The 21076-nt window shown below is 38.2% G+C and overlaps 1 protein-coding gene across 6 annotated transcripts in view; it reads right to left on the bottom strand.

Moving 5' to 3' along the window:
* CADM2 (cell adhesion molecule 2) overlaps window positions 1-21076 on the bottom strand; it is a 611005-nt gene that overhangs the window by 62024 nt on the left and 527905 nt on the right. For all 6 annotated transcript variants that reach the window (XM_051780129.1, XM_051780131.1, XM_051780130.1 and 3 more), the window contains one exon: window positions 6391-6569. In XM_051780129.1, the coding sequence (XP_051636089.1) occupies window positions 6391-6569 (179 nt within the window). The remainder of the gene's footprint in view (window positions 1-6390; window positions 6570-21076) is intronic.

Genomic DNA, 21076 nt, shown 5'->3' with positions numbered 1-21076 from the left:
TTATATATATTTGAATATATTGTTAAAGGTTGGACCTGGAGAGAGATTTGCTGCTGATTAGATGCTCTGGGTTCAATTATTTCAATGAGCACTCTAGCAAGGAATTAAAAAAAAAAAATTAAAAATTTCTTCCTTATGTTATCTACCAAAATCAGTTTATTTTCAAAGGTTTTTTTTCACGAAAAAGAGTATTTTAATGTAAAAATGTAGAAGTGTCAAATGTATTCCCCAAAAGTGTTAGTGTGGTTTGGAATGTTATTTACTTGACCTTTCCAAAATAATTTTAGGCTTATCTGGAAAAAAAATTTGTATCTTATTTTTCCAAAGTCACCACAAATGAAGAAAGATCAGTTCACGCAGCTCAACCATACACCCCATTATTCAAGTATTTATCAACAAAAAGCAATTTCAAAGTAGCTGCCTTGAGAGGGTTCAGGGATAATAGCTGGACAATTCATCCATAAAATTAAGCCAACAATTCCACCATAAGTTTCTTCACAGACTTTTCATACCTGAAAATGTCAACTAAACACTATTCTTCTTTAGTCCAATAATAACAGCTGTATTACACAATGATTTCTTAATTCATCTGACTGTGTTGGGCTTTAAGGTTTGGACCACATCTTCTGGAGAAGTCAAATTTAATAATATGATAATTATTAAAAGCTTAATGTCATTTTAGAACATTGATATATATGCAAAATCAAAACATTTCAGCACAATTTGAAGGGCTGTGCTTTGAAGAATAACATATGTATGAAATTCTCTGGGTGTTTATAATGATGCCTTTAACACAGGGTTTTAGTGACTCGCTTTCTTAGGCCTGACACGGTGTAACCTTGCTCCTCCTCACTTTGATTTTTGCTGAAACTATCCAGCTGATGTGGGTTTCCAAGGATATGATGATGATGAAAAAAAGAGATGTCTTCCTGGATAATTTAGCAGACTCTGATTGCTTTTGCTTGTGGGTATGTATGCACGCATGCATGGTGGGGAAGTGGAAGAGAGAAAAAAAGAGATAGTTTAGGGGGAAGGAAGGCTTTTGAGATAGACAGTCTTCAAGAGCATTCTTTTATTTATTTTTCATCAGAAAGCTCAGGCTCTTCTGTCTCTGAGTCTCTATCATCTTCTTATAAGATGGGAATTGGAAAAACTTTTCACCTTTGTTTTTAGGACTTAAAATTGAGACTTCCTTCTTTTAATTCAAATGCAGATATAAAAAAGCAAAATCTCAAAACTAGAAGGCACAGATATTCAAATGCACTAATTTTCTAATTATATCCTAAGATGTCTTCTGAGTCCCACATTCTTGATATGCCTCGATAGCTGAAAGGGCAATTTTGTGGGTTTTTTAACCAAAATTACCCACTATTGCTGCTCCATGTGGATGCTGTTTCCTTTCCTTCCCACCACCCCTCTGCCTCTCCAGTGATTATTTTTTATGTGTTCTTTTGATGTATGGTTATGATGATGAGGTGTCCAAAAACACTATATAAGATTTATCAGAGTTCTGTAGTGAAAACATTTGCAAATCAAAAGATCTATTGCCTATTCAGTAAGCTTAGTTTTCCAAGAAAGCAGAAAATATCCTCATCTCCTCGGTTTTCTTTCAATTTACTGTTTGACTCAGTTTCTACTTTCTTGGAGAGATTTGAAAAGAAACTTGTATAAATTTAAAAGTGCACCACGCTAGAATTATGAGTGGCCACAGAAGATGAGCCTCTGTATATGTATTTGGAGGTAGGATTTAATAAACCAAGGTGTGTGGTGCAGATTTGGTATAGGCCATTTACCAGATGTGGAGAACAATCAATCACAGAGATTTACAACTGGAACAAAAATGGAGAAAAAAGGTGAAAAAAAGACCACTGAAGAAAGAGAGTGGACACAAGGGACAGGAATCCAGGAAATGCGGAGTTTAAGATCATAACTAATGAGAAAATGAGACCAGGGTGGAAAAACCTGAGAATCTACTGAAGGGAAGCAGCACAGGTACAAAGTGATTGGAATTGCCTACTTCCAGGCCAAACAGCAAGAGAGGCCAAACAGCTTGTAGAGTTGGGAAGTGAAGAGATCGAGCAGCAGGCTTAAACAAACAAAAGAGAATACTTTTCCCTCAAAGCACGTAACTCAATTCAGAAACTTGTTGCCACAGGTTACTGTGAAAGCTAAGATGACAAATGTTTTGAAATGGGACTGGACAAGCAGGTGGAATATAAATAATGTTATAGTTGGGAAAGGTGCAGTGGGGCCTTTGGTCTTACACACTGTAGGAGATCTTCTGTTTGAAAGCACTTTTCAAAATACTAATGAGGATGTAACTTGGTCTTTCAGCTGCCTTTATTTGCAAAAAATAGCTTGCCTAAGAAAAAAGTACAAAATAGAGAGGCTGAAGACAAAGGAATATGTTATGACCCTTTCTATTCTTCAGAGATACTAAGTACATACTTTGTACGTATAACATGGGCAATATTATGTATGTAATGTATCTATAATTAGGGCAGTAAGAACTGCCTTGACCATCCACAGCTGCTGATTCATATTAATTTCCATATTGCTCTTCTAGAGAATTGCTACATGACACATTACAGCTCTGAATATTTCAATTAATTTAATGCTTGTCTATAGATTGGCGTATCAAGATATTTCACCAAGGTTCTCCATTTCAAAGAGGTCTGCAAATTGTCAAATGCTGCCATTAAGAAGGTTTCTCAATGGTGTGGACTTGTGTCACTCACTCCAGTGTGATGATGAACTAAGTCTTCAGCAGTGACCTCCAGAGGTTATGAACTACTCCTACATAAATCACAGCTGTTATCTTCAGTTTGATTATGATGGACCACCTCCTTCCTCTACTCCAGCTAAGTCAGTGCACTCATTACCTAAGCTTTGCAAGTAGAATCTCTGGTTTTGGGCAGAGCAACATGAGTCTGACAGTTTGCCCTGTTTGCTGATGATTAATGACAAGTATTTGGACAAAGGTAAACAAAAATTCTTAATAAATTGGAAGAGAGTGAAAATTGCCTGGGGCACATTACCAAAGAAAGGGTGTAATATATCTAGCCAGAATGTGCACTTCTAAAGCACCAGGCTTACCAATTAGAATACAGAAATGACAACAGCTACAGGCATTAAAGCTTGTGCCTTTGTTACTGCAAGAGAGAAATGTATGAGCAAACTACGTCTTGCCTTTGTACTTCTGCCTATAAACTCTGACTTTGTGCCCACCCTCCTGCTTCACAAAGTATTTTATGACATTCATTATTAACAATAAATGTTAAGAAAAATTAAATTAGCAGACATATTGATTCAGCAAAGCAGCATGAGCATATTTAATAGTCCATGCCGTTAACTTTATTCAAATTTGTTCAATTTCTCTGAAGTCCGATTTCTTTAATTATACTGCAAATCTAAAAAGATTTTATATGTTATCAGACACTAATTGCATTGGACAGATTGCCATTCATCGCTTATAGCAATATTTATTTCCAGTGCTGTCCCTTAACATCAAAACAGTTTTACCTCATCATCACTTACTGTGGAAAAAATACTACTTTTCTGTATAATTTTGAGTCTAGGTTGGTCCAGTTAAAGGCATGAGACACTCTTTGCTTGGTTTGTATAATTAATATATATAAATACTTTGCTTGCCTTTAACTTCTAATTATGATAAACTATTCCTTCCATTTTTTAGGCAATCCTCTCTCTACATTAAAGCTGTCTAAATCTTCTCTCAGTTAGGAAGATAACTTAAGGAACTGACAGAATTATTAGATTGAGTACCACTGAGAGGGGGATTTCAAAGGGGGGAAAAAAAAGAATAGAAGCCAGATGAAGCTTTTATAACATTAACAAACAGAAAGACAGAAAATCTGTCAGAGTAGAAGTGAAAAAAAGGAAAAAAATGTAGTCCACATCAGGTATACATTAGAAAAGAAAAGCTCTGGATCAGGTTGTACTCCCCTGCCTCTGCAGAGGATACCTTCCATTGATGTCCTCTGTTTCCTCACATGGAAAATCTGGCATGTACTTTTATTGGAAACCTAACATTCAAAGTAAGAAGGCATACTTATGGGATAAATCAATTCTAGCAAAGAAGTAGGACAAAAAAATTACATCAACACATTAAGCACAGGGGAAGGGATGAGAAATCAAAGGATGCTTCCAGATATATTTAGGAAGATAAAAAAAATATACATCTTCTATTAAATGGAAGGATGCATCTCAGAAAGTGATAAAAAGTAGGTTTTTTTAGCCCCCAGAGAAATAGAGAGAAAATATTGTATGATTTGGGGAGGATTATGTTTCACTAGAGACATTCATGAATATAATGAGCTAAAGAAGGGATAAGGCTGCTTAAATTGATCTATACAACTGATTGTTCTACACTTGATAAAATAATTGTGTCAGTCTCCTCTGTACTTAAAATAAACCTAACAGCTCTGAAATGCAGTGAGTTGTTAAGCACTAAACATCATCTCATCCTCTGTCACATCACTCTCATTGTTTCAGAAGCCTGGGAAGCACCTGACATTTACCTTCTCTAGTTCCAACACTGGCATTGCAGAAATGCAATTAGGAAAACTCTGGTACTCATAACAGAAGAGGTCAGCAATGAGGGAGCTAAACCTGATAACGTGCCTAATGTGCTGCCAAACATCACAGAGCGCCTCCCTGATAATGAATGATTTTACAGACTGCCACCAAGTTGTTGCAAGATAATCAGACCGACAGGGGGGCACGCCACTGGGAGAAAGACACATAGGAAATGGTGAAGTATTCTTTGGTAGAGGTGCATTGCAGAGTCATCACTGATGGAAAAAAAAATCTTACCGTTATCAAAGGCCATATTTTCAGGAATAATCACGTAAGTAAATTGGGCAGAAAAGACGAATCACAGAAGTTTCAACACGTGGCAAGCGCAGAAGCCATTATCTCATCAAAGGCAGTGCACTTTGTGCCTGCAGCCAACAACCACCACATCACCACGTCCAGGATGAAAAAAAGACATTTTTTTTCTTTTTCTCTTCTTGTGGTAACCAATATAAGTCGAGGTTAGAGGGTTTAGTTTTTCTGCTTGCCTTTAATACAGAAATACTCAGGCATCAGCACAGGCTCTGTGTTCCTCATGCAAAGACCTCCTCCTTACTTGTGCCACTAATTCTACATAAACCAGTAGTGAACTTTAAGAAAAATGAAAAGTAATCTAAGGGTTTCTTTTGACAAATGACATTTCATCAACAGTGCCAATAAATAGCTCCTTACTGAAAGTAGCACTTATTAGAAGTTTTATGCCAAATACCTAAAGGCAGGTTAAACCTTGAGTGAAAAATGTTTTTGAGACCTTACAACCATCAAAGAAACATGTATTTGTTATAACCAAATTAATCATAAGCAAATAAAATCTACATAATTCTCATGTCTATTTACAGACTATCATTTTCATTAGATTTTTTCATTTTATTTTGTCAGTTATAAGAAGTCACGTTTAAAAAAAAATACACAAAAAAAGTACCTTCATGAACTACAGTGGAGCTTCTTCCTTTACATTCACTTAGATTAAAATTCAAATTATGGAAATCACCATCTTCCAGGAATACATACTTGTGATAAGAAAACATCATGTTTTGAGACTGCTAGATCCACATTGCAAGGCTGTATTAAAGGTAAATCCTAATTTTGTATTATAGTTTCTCCTATACCTGTTATATCAATCTATTTCACGATCAACTTGGAAGGCAGTTATTCCTTTCATGGGACCCATATTGCTGTCTAATTAATTATGGGAAAAAAATCAACTGGAATTTAATATGAACCTTCCTATTTTTCAATTTTATTGGAAGTAGTATAATGAATTAAGGACATGACATAGTTTTGACGATTCACTGTAAGAATAAGCCAGATGACGACAAGCTAACTTGTATAAGCTGAATTTTCTCAGTAGCAGGCTATAACTCGTGTGAAGAATCTGATCTCCCATCTTTGGTGGTCTATAAAAAACTAAACAGAAAACTTCAAACACATATATATTTCTCTCCATATATCCTTTTGTGACCAGTTTCATCTGAACAGCTGGGCCTGAGGCAAGTGTTTTTAAAACAGTACCTACCTACTGCAAAACCTTTTACAGGTGCTTACTTACCAAAAAGTTCACAGCGTAAGCGACTGTATTTTGTTTAAACTGTATGAAGAGAGGCATGATAACAAAAGAAAGATAACATCCATCCCATAACTAGGTGACAGCATAAATAGAAGTGCAATTATACTACCGACTTTTTTCTTGCTATTCTTTCTGTAATGACCATAATGTCATTACAGAATGTTCTGTAATGACTGTATTGGCTTGAAATGTTACATATGCATGACATGCACTAACAAGAACACACTCACCATGGACTATCAGGACATATTCTGTGCTGTTTCGGCCAATAGGATTTTTTGCTTCACATCGGTATGTGCCATTGTCTGTTTTGTTTAGGAAACTGATGCTTAGAACCCTGCCATTGACAACCATTCTCTCTGGATCTGGCAGTTCTCCACCGTCCTTTGTCCACAGTACTGGTTCTGGCCTGTTGGAGGATCCAAAGCAATGCATTTATTTAGATGTGTGAAACATGTATATGCAACATATGCATCAGAAATAGTAGCATCAGAGACTCACGAGTAGCAGCCGACCATCAAAGAGTATTCAACAACAGTTTGAATTACTGGATATAATGAACTGTCACTATTACAACCTCACCATCCCAGATGTCAGCCAGTAAAGAAAGTGAAAGAACAAGCAGAGAAAAGAAGAGAAATCAAAAAGGAAGTAGAAGAGTACTGGAACAGGTCAAGATCTTCCCTAAGTTAAAAAATAGTTCTTGCAAGGTTTTAGGGCCCACCGTTTACAAGGTGCTTGGCAAGCTCAGTGAAAGCAGCTTTCTGTTCGTGTGATGAACAGTGTGGTTCTGTGTGGGTGGCAGGAACCAGAAATCGCGCGAGCAGGGTGGGTGAGGTACATGTGAGTGATTTGTAAATGGATTCTCAAACTATTTAGGCCATTCACATTCACAAGTACACTCCCATGCGCCGAGGGTTTTCCCCGAACTGGGCTTATCAGTCTCAAAGCAGCACATCTTACACACAATCTAAATTTGTTTGGGTTGCTGCATTGTGTCACAGACCATCCCTTTTCCCGCCCTTTCTGCATCCTTCCCTCAAACAATTGCCTGTTACACGTTATCACAAGCAACGTAAGATTTAGCTTAAAATCCTGGATTTCCTTCTTTTGCGAAACTTTTCCTCTTGTGCCTCGTGCACTTGCATCAACCAGGCCAAAAGCAGTGATAACCCCCTAGGCAAGTTAAGGGCACCACAGAGAAGGGAACTGACCATCCTGCAGATTCACATATTCCCAGATTCACACCTTCCCACTGGCAAGTGATACCTAACTCTTTCCTAAGGACTCTCAAGAAGCTCCCCAGTTCAGATTTGCCTAACAGACAGCAGGATGTGTTTTTTACTGCTGTGCAGTCTTCACTCACACATAACAAGATATACTTTCAAATTTATATGAGGCAAATCACCAAAAATGCAGACTCGTGACTGGGAGTGAAAGGTTGGCTTCCTGAATCCTGTCTGTGTCACAAGCAGAGCATCTCAGGCCCTTAGATACTGATCACTCAAGCAAGATATATTACAGCCTGGGGGCTCACTGATACCTTACTTGTAGCTGGTAGCTTTGTACACTGTAACCCAAATATCAATCTCTTTTGGGTACACTATTTAAGTGATTTCAGTCCAAAGCTGTTCTAGATTGGCACATATATTTGATAGGAGAGCATTACATTTTATTATCCTATCGAAATATGCAGTTGTATGACTAAGTAATAAAACAAAATATGATACAGTGTTATAAAATTAGCAGTTGCCAAAATGGTCACTAGTCTTACTCAAGAAATAGCTCATTTCATTAATTTGAAGCAGGTGTTCAAAGCCTATTAAACTTAATAAGTGTTAAGAATAAGAATTAAACCTAAATATTTAAGGAGAAACATTTTGCCAAAATGTAGCCTCATGCACAGAAAAATAGCCCTAATGATTTCAATGACATGATTTTATTTTAAATTAGGCAAGACATGAAAACAGGGAATTTTTCTGAAATGCACTTACCGCTATATAATTCATTCAACTCTTTAAAATAAAAATACTGTGGGTCCCTTCCAACTCAGAATACCCTGTGAACATCTGAAACATTTATCTTGAAACATAACAGATTTATACATGTTTTAGTGATATTTGTTTGACACCCTGCTAAAACATCATTGAACTTAGACTGGCTGTTCTCTTAAGTTACGACTTTTTTCGGAAAATCATATACCCAGAGAATAAAGCAAGGATTAAGAACTGTTGGTGTAATGGGCCTTATTTATACCTCACCATAAATATGTCATAATACTCCTGCTAAGTGCACTTCCATGAACTGGTATCTAAATGCCCATGACAAACAACACACACACCTCCTCTCTGCTTAGTGCGAGCAGAGTCTCTCGATGTCCACGCTGCTGCAGAAACATTGCCCTGCAGAGTTCCCAACATCAGGGTGTGATTTGCTTTGATGTGTTAAGGTGGATTTGTTCAATTTTCTAGCAAACTCCTCATTGTTTCCCCTTTACCAGCTCACTGTGAATCTGCAATCCCAGGAGTGGAGACTCTGAAACACTCCTGCTGCAATGTGCACCATTACCTGCACAAGTGGCGTGTTAAAGCAACTTCTGTGCAGCGGTAATTTATGGAACTTATGTTTTAAATTGAAACTAGATGGCATATCCTAGGGGAAAACCCATAGGATAACAAATAAGTATGAAATGGAGACTTAGATATAAATTATTCAGGGGCTCTGTCACATTGTAATATCCCAGCTGTAGTCTTACACAGAGCGCTTAGCTGTGGTTGCAAAATGATGTGCGGCAGAAAAATCACGGCTTAGGGAGAGGTAGATCTGCATACTGTGGATGTTGGGGAAGCTGCTAATTAACAGTTAATATTAAGCCATCCTGTGCTGTATTGGTGGCAGCAGCAGAACAATTCCTGGGCAGCAGGCCCATAGTCAACACATCCTGGTCACCGGGCACAGCTCTCGGGCACGATGGTGCCTAAAGCAGCAGTTCTGTCACAACCACAGAATTAAATTTTGCCTGTGCTGCTTGGAAGCTTTGAGACACTCTGGTCTAAACAATTCACTAGTTAGGCAGGAGTGAGCTAAGAACATGAGACATGCTCATGCACCCAGGCCATCGTGCTGCTGTGGTCAGCGACAAGGGGATGGCTGCTTAAGGAAAGCACATGAGTACGTCCCTTTTCTGTGGTCTGTTCCTCCTGCACTCTGCCAGCACCTACAATCATTCTGTCAGGGATGCTGGAGGGCACATCTCTTGTTCTCTTTTGTACCTACTTGATATTTAGACCTGTTGCCTATGAATGTCACTAATATTTTTTGGAATCTGCTTATAATGTCCATCAACCCAGCCTCCCATATCAATGAATTCTGGAAGTTCCCTACCTGCTATGCAAAAATGTATTTACTTTTATCTGTCTTACACTGATCTCCTAGCAGTGGCAATGAATATTGCAGGATATGGTAAGTAACACTTCTGCATATTATAATCTTGTTACAAGTTATGACAGCCTTGTACTTAGCAGGCCCCTCTCTCCCCCTCTTTCTCTGTTTGAATTTGATACATTCTGAGATTGTCAGCAGGGGAAAAAAAAAATTCAAAAAGAAAGGGCAAAGGAATTTTAACTTTAGAGTATATTGCCTGTTCTTTGATAATTGCCTTGGTACCTTCATTGTCCAAAGTACAAACGCAGCTGAAGCACTAATGGGGAAGCTTTCCTTCTCTGACACAAGGCACAGACAAGTTCAAAGTCCCCATAGTTTATCCTGGGTGCAAACCCAGATAGAGGTTTTTTTCTCTTAGCCAACAGTTTGACTTAGGTTTGACACACTAAAACACCTGACAAATATGTACACCCCTTAATATTGGACATTTTTCTTCATTGCACAAATCTCTAACACTGTAGAATTTCAGTGCTTTTTTTCATACTAATGGGCTGCTATAATGCTATCTATCCCTGCATGGACTGGAACAAATAGGGTGTCCCTGTGCCTTGGGTTTGCTCTTACTTCAAGTTGAACCACACCTAGCCATTTAATACAAATTTTTCTTCAGACAATCCCGAAAACGTCTTCCTTGGAGCCCAGCCCCTATAAAATCAGAATAAACACTTCAGCCACTAATGCAATTGCACGCTGCTCCCTTCACACGTCTCCTGGCACAAACAAGCTCCCTGACCCGCTCTGTCCTAACAGGAACACGCAGCCTGTTAGTTACAGTACACTGACCCAAAGAACTAGTCTGTCCTCCCTTTTCTGCTGCATTGGAGAAGAGCTGCTTTTCTATATCTGCGGTTTAATCCCTCCCATGTGGACGTGGCTAAGTGGAAACGAGCTGTGCTACCACTGAGACCCTGCACTGGGCTGAAGGAGGCAGCAGAGCCGAAGCACCAGGGTGCTGTCTGCTTCCCCAAAACACAGCTCTGCTTCTGGCTTACCCATACTAATTTGCTCCCGGTGTGACACCTTCCAAAACAAAACCCAAACGAATTAAGCATGCTGTACTGATGAAATACTTCAACAGACACAGCCCAACTGTGGCAGCCCCTGATATTTCTTTGACTGGTACGTATGGCTTTTACTGATTTGACTTTGCACTCGGCTGCTCACGGTGGCATTACCAGGGCTGTGTTAAACAGGAAGAAACCAGAGACACCAATCACAAGCATTATGAACAGTAATGTCTCTGCCTGCCCCCCAAGAAATCTGAACCCTATACTTCCTCTGATGTACTGTTAAATGGGTTTAGATTTCATTATAACTCATGTTTAATCCTAACGGAAAAGCCCAGAAGCATTCAGTGACTGACTTATAAAAGGGAACTGTTTTTCAGGATAAATAAATGATTTTGTTGCATGTCTTCCTGTTAGCCTCAAAACCTGACATAAAAAGCAACAAATTTTGGTATTCTTTCCCAGTCAAACTGAAATGGGACTGCAATGAAGGTATCAAAACACTGGTGTGAAGTTGCACAATGACTCAAGTTTTATACTGTGGAACAGGAGTTTTCTTGCAAGTAATTGAACAAAGATAGAGCCAAATCGTTTTCTAATCTTGAGGTTAAGAAAACTTTTTTTTCCAAAATAAGTCAGAGAGAAAACTAAGGGCAAACTGAAATATGTTGGAAAAAAAATGTTTTCAAAACAAAAGTCAGATTTGATTAGAAAAGATCACTTGGGCACTGACACCTTTTCAACAAGTGTTTCCATAACATGAAAGTCAACAGTTATATTTAAGTCCACACTAATATTTTCTTTTTATAGCTGTGGCCTTTAAAATTACACAATAATATTTTAAAAAAATACTTATTTTCCATCCCCTCCTCAATTCTTAACCAAAGGACTGTGATGTTTCAGTACTTTCTTATAAATCCTCCTTTCTAGCGATATTTTTATACCCAACTATTATAGTTAACTTACCCTTCATTTAAAAATGATACATATATCTATTGTATTAGCTCTTCCTTCTCAACAAAGTGAATTTGTGCAATGCAATTCAGTTGCACTTGCAAGTTCTTGGCTCTATTCATTTTTTTTGCCCTTTTCTGATTTTTCTGGTACAGAAAGGTCATGTACAAAGTGTTCTTCATGGAGACCTTACTAAACAACACTTGGATAAGTTACTGACCCTTAGTAATAGCACAGGATAACCTTTCTGTTTCCATAAGATCACACTCAAAAAAAAAACAAAACCAAAAAAAAAACCCAAAAAACCAGACCAACAACAACAAAAAAAATGCCACCTTTTTACATGTTAAGTCTCACTGAGGATATTATCATCCAACTGGGTATCTAAGCATCCTGTCAAAATTTTGTAGCTGGTGTGGGTAAAAATAAGAAGGATGGAAAAAGAATTTGAGGAACACTAAAAAGACAACTACACTCATTATTTGAGTGCAGCCCTCTCAAACAATACCTTTTACTTCTCTAAACAGGGTTACACTTGTATTCTCTGAAATCTATAAAACCATAATCTAGTGGATATGTTCAAATGAGTAATGGAAAAGGTATCACAACATTTATCAGAGTGTTTCTTGTTGAGATCCTGCCGCAAAGTTACAAGTCATCCAAGGGAACGACTGCTTTATTAATTGGAAACATAGTTTCTCTGTATCAAGAAACTGGGTTTTTAGCTTTGTCAGTTAATCATCCAGTTCAAAGCCTAAACCCTGAGGGAACCTCTTGTTTATATAAAGCCTCAGTCTGATGAGTCATTTTGGGATGAGCTGTTTTGGGAGCATTTCATTTATCAAAAACATCAATACCCACAGTCACTGGTCTTTCATAAAAGGCTTGGATAGATGGTTTTTATTTTATGAGATTAGAACTGTCTGTGATTTTGTAGCTCTGCAAAGCCTGTGTAACCTTCATACAGTGTTTTTCTCCCCAGAAGAATTAGTAAAGAATATCCTAAGTACCTTTAATGAAGTTCTCTCTTTTTTTTTTTTAAGAAGGAAACTTTGAACATCTGAATTGTCTATTATATTTGTCTCTATTTTTCTTTTTAAGCATCTCAACTGACATAATGTAGCCTAGGAACATTTATTATATCCTATACTAATGTTTTTAAAATGTTTAAGAATTAAATTACCAAAATAGATTAAAAATGAGGTGGCAACAAACTATGGATTTCCACTTCTTACATCATAAAAATTTGACAAGAATTTAAGCTATAAAGACAGCAGGAAAAACAAGAAATGCTGAAGACTGTTGTAGTGCATTATGCCTTTAAAAAAGTTGCTTAAATAATAAATATATAGAGATGATAAGATTCTCAAATGGTGTTAGTATTCATAATTTACAAGAAAAAAAAGAGAACCCCAAAAATTAGAAGAAAAAAAATAGAGCACAAAAGGAAAGCAAACAATCCAAACCAAAGCAACCGACCAAAAAACCAACCAAACACCCTTCATTCCTTGCCTTTTGTCCTAGATACAGATAAAGCCTTTGTTTTGTTCATCACAACTGTACTTGGGCGACAGACCTCCCTGCTTGTAGCTTGCCTTAGATAAATCCACCTTCACTGGATTACAGGTACTAAACATGTCGATGTGATAGACTAAATTTGCACATGAGAGTCCTGTGACATCAACCGATTAAAGCAAATCATGAAGAGTCTTTTCAAGGCAAAGATATTTATCCTTTCCCCCAAAGATACAAGTATATCCCATCTACACTCCAATCTTTCCTTGCAACCTCTTTTAAGGTTCCTTCCAGGTCAAAAGCTTTTGTCTGTAGGAACCTGACTATTATACCAATTATAATTGGAACTTTGAAACCACTTATCTGTAGCTTTTCCTTTTGCACATATCATGTACCTCCCCCCTCTCATCCTCAAAATTTTTCCTTTGTTAGTCATTTTCAAGAAGGCAAGGTAATATCAGACTAATATCCTGAAAAGTGCATAATCCATATATATATATGTATGTATATATGAAGTTTCTTACCTAATTCCTGTATTATTCACTATCCTCTCAAAGAAGTGCAAAAACCCTGCTGTGAATAACATTTTGGAGAATGGCTTTCTCATAGTCATGAGACAGATAGACAAGAGAACTTATGTAAAATCAGAAGACAACTTATCAGTGAATTGTATCAGCAATATCCCTTGTATTCTACTATTGGAAGCAGCAGGGAGGCTAGAAATAGACAAAAAGATTGCCTAAAAAAAAAAAAAAAGAAACCCAACCAAAGTTTGTGAGTGAGATGCCACAGGGATGTGCCCAGAATTTCATTTAAATAAACTCCAAATGCATTGCCATGTGAAAGCACATGTGGGGGAGTCCCCCACTTGTTCACAAAGTACCGTCCTCCCTCAGGCAAGTTTAATGCAGGAGGAAGAAGCAGACACCAAAGCAGTGTGCTCACTGCTGTGGGTGATCCACTGGCCTCCCATGATCCCCATTAGAAGTGAAAAAATGGTTCAGGGAATTAGGGCTCATTATCAAGAGTCACTGTGTGTGTGTTGGACAACCAGGGTCTTGCCAGGGTTAGTTTGGTTGTGCAACTCCCTCTTGCCTGCACACAAACGTTCACAGTGGGAAAAAAAGAATCTTGTGCTTATACCCTCCACTTTCTTGACACAAATTAAGATTAAAAACATTTCACGCTTTCTAAGGGGCTGTTGATTTTCTCCAACCTTTTTCTTGGGCATCTGTGTCTGCTGCTTCCTCAGAAGCAAGTGGGAGCTCTGCAGATGTGCTAATTTTAAAAGGCTTTCATAGCAGAGAACAGGAAGGGCCTTCAGCTGCCTGGTCTGTATAGTTCCCATCCTATAACCTCTCCCTCTTCTATTCTATTTTATGCATTTGTCATATACTCCTCCTACTTTTGAACTTCTGGTGTCTCATTTTGCCCCCGCTCTGATTTTTTGCATTCTCTGAATCTGACCAACTTCCCAAACAATAGATTGGACATTTCCACTCTTTTATTATTTCTCAAGACATTTCTGCACCAGGCAAGCAATTATACTCATAAAAGGCAAAATTTGCTGAACTACTTTATTTTTGCCTTCCCTCATCATGAATCTAGAAACACAAAACAGAGGAGAGAGGAAGAGGCTGCCATATTTCCAAATTTTCAAGGCCAGCCCATCACTTGGGAGCAAATGGAAATGAAGAATACAGGCACACTGATGCATACCATAAAGAAGAAAGGTAAACCTCTTTTAAATACACCATTAGGTCAGGGAATAGGTAATTACTTCATTTTGTTTCAGAACAAATCTGAAAAAGATCTGGATATTTTAATGCATTTTTAGTAGTTCAAATCAAAATGCCTAATATTTTAGAATATTTTTAGTAACCAGCTAATAACCACACTTTTTTATATGTATTTTAAAGTCCAAAGCTCAAAACATCTCAAGTTCAGAGGCAACATTATACAGCTTACAAACAGGTTTCATAAAAAGTGCTTTAAAATCTTCTGTCTTTAGAAAACAATGGTACTTATGGCTATACTGTTCATTTTATGTTTCCAGTTTATAAATAATTTATATTTCTTTTAAATTTTGACTGGGGGAAAAAAGAAAAGTCCTCCACAGAAGTGTAACATCACTTTCAAAAAGATTCCCGAGGCTAAAAAGGCAGAAGGAGAGGTGTAGGCCAGTACAGCAGAATAAAATGAAATGAAATGAAATGAAAAAAGGAAAGGAAAAGGGAAAGGGAAAGGGAAAGGGAAAGGGAAAGGGAAAGGGAAAGGGAAAGGGAAAGGGAAAGGGAAAGGGAAAGGAAAGGAAAAGGAAAAGGAAAAGGAAAAGGAAAAGGAAAAGGAAAAGGAAAAGGAAAAGGAAAAGGAAAAGGAAAAGGAAAAGGAAAAGGAAAAGGAAAAGGAAAAGGAAAAGGAAAAAGGAAAAGGAAAAGGAAAAGGAAAGGAAAGGAAAGGAAAGGAAAGGAAAGGAAAGGAAAGGAAAGGAAAGGAAAGGAAAGGAAAGGAAAGGAAAGGAAAGGGAAAGGAAAGGAAAGGAAAGGAAAGGAAAGGAAAGGAAAGGAAAGGAAAGGAAAGGAAAGGAAAGGAAAGGAAAGGAAAGGAAAGGAAAGGAAAGGAAAGGAAAGGAAAGGAAAGGAAAGGAAAGGAAAGGAAAGAGAAAGAAAAAGAAAAGAAAAGAAAAGAAAAGAAAAGAAAAGAAAAGAAAAGAAAAGAAAAGAAAAGAAAAGAAAAGAAAAGAAAAGAAAAGAAAAGAAAAGAAAAGAAAAGAAAAGAAAAGAAAAGAAAAGCAGAACTAAACAAGAAAACCCAACCCAAACCAAAACAACAAAACACTAATCACAAACAAACAAGAAAATAAAACCAAAAAAACCCAAACCACATTAAACAATCTTAAGTCATAAATCCTGCCTTACTTTGTGGGGAACGGAGACCTTGCAGAAGTGACTGCTACTGTCAGCTAAATGACAAGAGCTCAAGGACAAAGCAGTAGGTAATACTTTACAAGAAATATCACTCTTTTGGCCTGGACTTGACCACAGATTAGATAAGGTGTTTTCCAATGTCTGTAAATAGCAATGCCTCTGGTTTTGTATCAGAACTCTTGTACTGAAGGCCTGACACGGTGAGATTGCACAGCACTGCACCTGGTTGGGTGGATGCACAATTATTATCTGCTGTGCAGTCGTTCAGCAGCTCCACAGGCAGTGGATAAGATATCCTTAATGACATATCAATAATGAAGGGTAAGTGACAGCCTTGTTTTTAGGAGATTGTGTAAGGAAGCAAAGGGCTAGAGACCTTCTCCACAAGGTGCATCTCCCCTGCTGCAGCGGGCAGAGGGGGGAAAGGGAGACCCCGGGAAGAAGAACGGAATTCTTCCGGAGAATGGGAAGTCAGCAGAGGCAGGGAAAGATGTGAGGTCTACTTGCAGAGAAACACTGGTGCCCTGAAAGCTTCTTTAAAATTCTGGAGCTGAGAGTACTTTGGATCAGCACTGGAGCACGTCAGTAATATACGCCCTTCCCCTGTTCTGCCTGGGATTGGTGCCATATATTGATGTGCAAATTACAAAGACAAATCCCTTGCCTTTCAGCCTCATAAGCTAAGACCTACACTCTCAGATAAGAGTGGGGAAGTGGGAGGGGAGAGAGGAGAAACTATACACAGATAAGTGGATATAAAGAATAATTGTCACACCTTGCTTAAATATTTTATTGCTATTCCTAAGGGCTTTTTTCTTTCCTGTCAGAGTACAGCTGGAATGATAAATGGCATGTACGAATTTTATTCACATGAAAAATTGTTGATTAAACATTGAAATCTTAATGGCCTGGTTTCACTATAATTCCAGTTCTATAGGTTTCTAATTATGTAGTCAGTGTTCAAACAGCTAAATCTTTGGGCTTCTTATGCTGCTGTTTACACCTTGTTGATTCCTTCTTAACCTTTAAGAGCTACTGAGAAATTAGTAGATTATTCTTTTTCATCAGCTGTAAGTAAAGCATGACTATAAGAACAAAGGACGATAGAAACTGCCATGGATTAAATGGACAATATCTGAAAAAAAAAATGTATTTCAAAGACATGCAAATGTCAGCAGTATTAAGATAATATGGTGCTCAAGTGGATGCATCAGAAAGGCTGCTGAAAATTACTGGGATTAACCAGGAACTAAATGTTAATGAAGGAAGTACTGCTGGGGATAGGAAAGCAGCAGCAAAGCATAATGATAGGATGTGCACACCGTAGTTACTATGCAGAGGAAAATAACATCTCAACTGGCAGGCCTGCAGATCTTTTTATAACATCATGTCTCCTCATACCAGTTTACAAGTGTACTGCATCTCCAGCCAGAGGAGCAAGAGAATACTGATTTCTCAGAAATAACAGAAAAAAAAAACAGCAGAAAGAGCTTCAGGACCACTTATTTTTAAATGCTTTACATTTTCATATTACAAGATTAAGAAAGGTACATTTCCTTAAACTAGGTTGTCTAATATAGGCTATGCTAAAGTGCCACATCGAGATAATGGTGGGGGACTACCAAAACGAGGAAGCAGAAGGTAACTACTGTCACACCACATTTTCAGCTCCTTTTCCTCTTTTTCCTTAATCAGTATTTTGTCTGCTGGTCATATCCCCACTGCCAGTTGAGGCCTGAAGTGTATATCGAGGTATTGATGAGGAAATATTATTAGGAGGTTTCTTTTCCCCTTTGACAAGTCAGGATTTTAGACTGCTTAGATATTTCAGGCTGACACATGGATGGATATTCACAAGCCTAGCTTGCACCGTTTTTGCTAAGAGCTGTGTCCCCAACACTCCTAAGAAACTTTGGTATAATAAGCTGAGAAATCCCATCTAAGAAACACCAGCTGCATTTTTTGAGTTCAGGTCAAACGCTTGCTGGCATGAGAATTAAAGAGGAAAATGAAGAGTGGCTGATTCATTTCCGCTTCTTCCATTAAGTAAACAGTTGAAAATCTCATTCACAGTTACTTGCTTGTCCAAATACTACTTGTTTGAAATCATTTGCTGCTGATGTAAGACACAGCCAAGGAGAAGCCTCATTAAACTAAAATTCCTTCCTGCACTTGAGGTGCAGTGACAACAGAGGGAGAGCTGATAAAAGTACCAGTGCTGCAACTTGAATGACAAGCAAGGACTATACAAAGCCTTTAGTACCAACCCTCATTAAGCAAGGTATGAACTTCTTGACTTTCAAATGCATGTAAGAACATCATGAAGTTTGGGAGATGTAGCAAAATATCCTCTTTTCACAAAAGAAGGTACTATTAATAACTAGCAATAACAACAACATTTCTGAGGTCTTCAGTTGAATAGTGGGGTTCTTCTCAGCAAGTAACCAAGTGTTTGTTGCTATTTATAACAGCTTGTAGGAGCACCAAAGGAATGAAAATATACCACAAAACTTTTGTACCTCAGGTGTTTTTTTTTTTCCACCAGTGCCAAAAAAAGCTGATGTCGAAGCGCACTGTATTAAACCACGATGAATAATAAAATGCTTTATGCTTTCCAGATAATATAATGCTATCTTAATAACAATACACTGGGAACTCACGATTATTTGTGTTGCAGAGCTAAGTCCTACACCACGGCTTGTGTCAATTCCTTTTGCATCTAAAAATAACTTATGAAACAGTAATACAATAAAGGGGAAAAGAGACAAACATTATTTACTTACAGGAGTTTGCTTTTCTTTTCCCAAACGTGTCATTATCTCCAGACAGAGGGGAGTGCTTTGGTTAGTGCAAACTTATCTCACACAGAAAATTATTCATTAGTACCTTCATGGTAATAATTTTAGCACTGTAAAGGAGATATCTTCAAGCTCTCTATGGGATCCAGCTCCATTAGCATCCAGTCTAGCAAGCCACAACAGCCTATGTTCAAGGCTTAGCAGCACAGGAACAGCTGCACTGAATCAGACAAAAAGCTCAGCTCCCCCAGTGCCTTATCTCCAACACCAGGGAGAAGCAAATGCCTAGGGAAGAGCCCAAGCACAGATCTCAGGCACTTGTGATACCAAGCACAGTTTAAAAATATTCTGTAAACCTTAAGGACTTGCCTTCTCATGAACTTACACAGTTTTTCCTTGAATTATTGAGAGTTTTTACCATCTGCCATGTCCATTGACATTAACTTAACCATAACATTTCTACTTGAAGAGAGAATAAGCCAGCAATCCTTAACAACTATCTCTGTGCCATTTACAGTTTTGGAAGCATCTTTAATGTTTCCCTTCTATGCCAAATAAGCCACCACAAGGCATATTTTCTGTGCCCTTCAAGGAACTCCAATGTTTATAAAATAGGCTTTTCCCTCTGCCAAAGGGATTTCTCCCCAAAGACTTTGGTAGTATTCAGATGTCCTTTTTATATTTTTTAGTATTTGTGAAGCTCAGATGTCAGTTCCACAGAAATGCACATTCTGGGATCTCTCCTGAAGCCTCGTTGACCCGAGCTGGCAAGGTGGTTGGCATTAAGTTTCCTGTCACTATTCATAATTCATCAATCTCATCCTTGAATTCCCTTTGACTGCCTGGGTGAAACCTTTTGGTCCTGCTGATTTCTTACTTCTCCACAGCCACCTCCACAGTCCATTTAAGTAAATCTTGCTGGTGAAAACCTCCGAAAAAAGGGAATCAGTTGGTAACATACCCTGTTTCCTCTACCACAGTAAATATGAATGTAGCAAATTCTTCTGGCTTTCCCTTAAAACTTGATCCTTGGTTGACCTTAAAAATGTCTGGCAAACTTCCCGATATATTTCAGAAAAAATTAACTACTTTTAAGTTTCTTTGTTAGTTGCTGCTTAAACACTTCCCCCTCCCCTCTTTTTGGTGGTTTGGTTTACTGCTTTTTTTATATTTAACCTGCCAAAATCTAAGAATCTTCTCTTTCCTTTGGGAAAAAACTTCAGCTTTTCAAATTATAGCTTCCCCTTTTTTATTTTTTTATTACTTTGATTTCTCTTCTGTTTAGCCTCACCAACTTCTCCTTCTAAAGTGTTTCTGCTTGGTGATGTGTATTGACCCTGTGGTTCTGAACTCTTTTTTTTTTTAATTTTTCTAACATAGTCCTCAGGCTGCCTGGAAAGATTTAATTCTCTTAGTTGCCCCTTATAACTTCTTTTTAACAAGATTCTTCACCCTTATGTAGTTCCCCTTTTTGATGTTGATTACCATATAATTGCCCAGGCTTTGGTTTTTTTTTCCCTCTAGGTGCAAAAGGCAAGTAAATACATTTTTTAGAACGAGCTGAATGGAGATGATGCTGAGAGGTCCCTCAGACTGTCACTCCCAGCAAACCAACTGACTCCCTTTGTAGCATTCTAGAAACCACATGTGTGAGGTGAGAAGGCAGGTTAGGGATACTTGAGAGCAATAGAAAGTAAAAAAAAAAATCCCAAGAAAAAATCATCATTAAAAAGCAACAGTGAGTAGAAACACTGTTGTGTTTCCCTCATGCCATCCCCCCCAGACACCCACACCCCCCTGCACCCCGTCAGCTGGCCCAGGTCTGTGCCCTGAGCAGCCACGGCTGGTTCTCCTGCTCCCACCACGAGGATACCACAGTCTACCCCATCAGCTCTTCTTAACCCTTGCTGAAACCATTACAATTTCCCCTTAAGAGTGCCCAAGAGTGCCCTGTTTCTAAGCAGTGATAAACCAAAACAATGACAAAGCACATATGTACAGACATAGCACCCATTCCCTGGAGCCTGGGAGAAAGGGGTGGGGTGGGGGGGAGAGGTGTTTTCGGTTCTTGTTTCTTACCATCCAACTCCATTTTAACTGGACATAAATTACATTTTCCCCTCACAGAGGCAGTTTTGCCTCTGACATTAGTTGGTGAGTGACCTCCTTATCCTCACCTCATCCATGTCCTGCTGAGGGGGGCTGTGTGAGAGTGGTTGGGTGGACATGGGCAACTCACCACAGATGGGCACGTGGCAACTCCCCTGAAGC

The sequence above is a fragment of the Manacus candei genome, unplaced genomic scaffold (genome assembly GCF_025592945.1).
Source record: "Manacus candei isolate 608988 ecotype Guabito, Panama unplaced genomic scaffold, ASM2559294v1 h1tg000014l, whole genome shotgun sequence".
Lineage (NCBI taxonomy): Eukaryota > Metazoa > Chordata > Aves > Passeriformes > Pipridae > Manacus > Manacus candei.
This window is presented reverse-complemented; position numbering and strand designations above follow the sequence as displayed.